We start from the raw sequence: 3,602 nt of genomic DNA on the forward strand, positions 1-3,602 counted from the left end.
TGTGTGTTGGACGTTGATGTGTCGGGCGTACTGCGGTATCTCAGATTGAGAGGAGTCGAGAGGTTTCGGCTAGAGATGAGAGAGAGAGAGACCGGAGAGAGGACGGGGAGGGGAGGGGAGGGGTGGAGGGGGTTGCAGGGAGCAGCGGATTCGAGGTCAGCCCGAGGTGCCGCTACATAGGCGCTCTAATACCTTCATTCATTGATTTTGAAGAACACCACCATGTGGCATACAGCAGAGATAACACAGTCTGCAAGTTTAGCGAGAGTTTCTGGCTATAAAAGTGCCCGCCAATAGGACGTGCTGCGGGTGTCAGGCAAAAGTTTGCTTTTGGGGCTCTGGCCCTTGCTTCAAAACCCTAGTTTTGAATGTGGCTAAATGATACGCTCTGTTTTATTGTTTACTTTGTGTGTACGCGTACCTTCCTTTTCATGAGTTGTCCTGCAGGTGAAAGTTTATTATCCCTCAGGTAATGGCATATATCTAAAATGAAATTTCAGGCGATGGCCATTTTGGAGCCACGGAGTTCTAGAAACGTGTGCTAAAACTCCAACATTTCCTTTACAGTGAGTTGTTTTGGATATGGCAGATGAAGTGCAAGCTTTCTGTTGTGTTGAGTCGAGCTCAATATCATGAGGCCTACTTTTGAAGGCAGCTGTAGTGGTTTGTCAAAAAAAGATGAGTAGGCAATGCCAAGTAAGTTTGATTTTTTTATTAAGGTTATAAATTTTAAACAAATACTTTCTAAAACAGTTTTACCCGGTGATATACAATTTAATATGCACAAAAATACAAGAATACCAACAAAATATGGAGAATACGTCTGAAAACGTCTTTAATTCAGTACACATAGTGCTTATATAATGTGAGGACGTATGGCTAATTTATGAGATTGCCTTTTTAGAACAAAAGGTCTAAGTTTGTAGAAAATAAAATCAAACCCACAAAACCAAGCAAATGCTGGCATCATGAATTACTGTGAAGGCTTAAACTTTTTCTGAGAGTCAGGGGGCGGGAAATGGTTAACGCTGGAGAGTCAACAAAAATACCTGGCAGATTAAATCACGGCGTGCATTATGGGAGTTGTAGTGTTAATTAATGGCCCCAACGTTCAGTGTTGATGAGGTGACTGGCATAGGCGAACTACAAACACACTCAACGAGAGGAACTGGAGCTGTGGGTCAGTGCAGTCAACAAAACGCACCAGTCCTCGCCACTTTCAACAGCACATTTCAGAATACAGAAAACAACAGAAAGTCCGACAGGGAGGGGGTTCAAATATTGCACCTTCGTTAGCCTACTTGATTGCCTTGTGTGATATTACAGAGTGTGGTCTGTGTGTGAGCCAGTCCTCTTCCTGGAGCTCGAGGTTAGCGACAGCAGGAGCTCAGGCAGTCTTGTTGTTGTAGCCTGTTCTACTGGTGAACTGGAAACGTGAAAACGTTAGAAAATGTGGCACGGCTGCTTGAAGTGTTGTGTGTACTGTGTGAGAAATAAGCGTGCAGTGGGTAGGCTTCTCCGTTTGCAGCCTGTTATTCCCAACATTACATGGGTTGTAATGTTATTTTACAATACATCTTTGTGAAAGTTCCTGGGAAGGGAGAGAGAGAGAGAAAAGAAACAATCCACGAGCGAAACATTCAGAGACTTCCCATGTTTGTGGCCATAGCTAGCAGTCTGCGTTGGGTTTAAGGCAACGAAATTCAACTTCGTTTTAAAACGTTTGTTGTGATATCGACATTTGTTTTTAAAGGATACATCATCACAAGTGGTAGGCTACAACCACTGTCCGCCTCCCCCACTGAAACGAAACTAAAAACGAACCAAAATAAAAACGCTTAAATAACTTTGCTGCAAAAATAAAAGTCAATTTGTCTTAGACTTTGTACAATTTCATAAAGTATCTGTATTAACGCATTAACCACAGAGTCAAAAGGCTACAATAGCTCTCGTCCAAGCCCCTAAACTCGCCAGGGCTTGTTTGCTACAGAACTGTCCGTTTAAGGCTTGCTCCAAGTCCGCTTGTCTGCTCACCAGTCCCGAAAACCCCGAGCCGAAGATCGAGATGAGGTTGGAAATGTTCGACGTGTCCAGGGGCTCCGTGCTCGCGTATGAAGAGTCCTCGAATTTCGCTCTTTTGCACGGCGTAAAATCCGGTACCTCCTCGATCTCGGACACGTAGTACCCAAAGTCAAGCTTGCGCTTCTTGGCCGGGCTCTGTGCGCCCTGGCAGCACTGTTGGAGCGAAGCGCAGCAGTCCTGATGCAAATACCCGTTCTCCACCGTGGTAACGACATGCGTGTCCAAATCGAGCACTGTAGTTTTGTTGCAGTGCATGCTGTTTACCGGCGAAAAGTCACAGTTGGACACGGGGTAGGCTTCCGCGCAGCAGCTGCGGTAGAACGAGGGCTCCGGCGCCTTGCACACCTCTTCGCTTTGGAGAGCCAGGGGCACCGAGCAGGCGCTGCTGGGCTGGAGGTGCTGCACCGACGGAGCCTGGTGACTGACGGGCAGGAGCGCGCCGCAGAGGCTCGCCGACTCGTTCGCGCTGCCGCAGCAGTCCGCCGTCTGCTCCTCGCAGTCCTCCACCAGGTCGAGCGGGTTCAGCTCCTGGATCTCGTTGCAGACGGTCATCACCTCCTCGTACTGCTGCATCCTGTAGATTTCGGCGTACTTCTCGTTCATGTAGACTTGCCTGGCGTTCCTCAGCACATAGGAGACCAGCAGGTTTTTGTGCAGCTTGATTCCTCCTCTCTGCGTACGGGAGTTGTGGATTTTCCGTAAAGATATCGAGATCAGACTTTGTGCATCCACTGCACACTCCATGGTGTTGATCATGGTCGGGCTCGTGATCTTTTCCCACCTCTCCGACGAAGGAAACAAACTTTCTTTTAGTCAGAATCACGATATTTCGTGCGGGGACGAAGGCTTAAGTCAGCTCTGTGGAGAAACATTGAACGTGGTCGTTTCTGCCTCAACGTGTGAGCGTAGGCAATCATTAGCCTGCGCTTGCTGCCATAGTATATATATGGCCAAGAACTTTCCGCCCACTTCGCCTCCGGCCAATCAGCAGCCGAGAATAGCGTTGAGTGACAAGCGAATTCCACCCAGAGGTTTTGATCTCGGCCAATCGCAGAGAGGCGGTTCTTCTGTGCTATTCAAATTCCAAACTGACTTTACCAAACTGGAATGTTCTCATGAGGCGCATTGTACATCGGAGTGCGTGCTCTTGTCATGTGTGCTGGAGAGACTTCTTCAAGGATCTGACACAAATTCACTAAAATAGAAGTTAAAAACTGCTAAGGACTGTAACATTAACACAACTGAAAAGCACTCTGTATGAGTTATTACAACCTCGCCGTTTTGAGAGTCATTCAAACTGAATCACTCTGTTTTCGGTTATCAATATTTTAATAACATTATACTCATTTGCAACATACAAAATGTAAAAGCATATCAAACATGAATATTCTAACTAAATCTAAATATTTTATGTATTTTAATTTTATATAAACAGGTACATGAGAAAATCATTAATGGAATGCAAGATTCAAATGCAAAGACAGCAATTGTAATTGACATACTGTGTAATAAATGCTATA

General features: G+C 45.8%; 1 protein-coding gene across 1 annotated transcript; it reads right to left on the reverse strand.

Moving 5' to 3' along the window:
* Positions 1–706: 706 nt before the first annotated feature.
* ier5l (immediate early response 5-like) lies at positions 707–3,014 on the reverse strand. The gene has a single exon (XM_051109084.1). It carries the CDS (start codon positions 2,836–2,838, stop codon positions 1,930–1,932), a length of 909 nt encoding a protein of 302 aa, XP_050965041.1. The 5' UTR covers positions 2,839–3,014; the 3' UTR covers positions 707–1,929.
* Positions 3,015–3,602: the final 588 nt, after the last annotated feature.

This window comes from Labeo rohita, chromosome 5 (assembly GCF_022985175.1).
Source record: "Labeo rohita strain BAU-BD-2019 chromosome 5, IGBB_LRoh.1.0, whole genome shotgun sequence".
Lineage (NCBI taxonomy): Eukaryota > Metazoa > Chordata > Actinopteri > Cypriniformes > Cyprinidae > Labeo > Labeo rohita.

Coding starts and splice junctions, on each gene's coding strand:
- ier5l (XM_051109084.1), bottom strand. CDS start 2,838: ATGATCAACACCATGGAGTGTGCAGTGGATGCACAAAGTCTGATCTCG.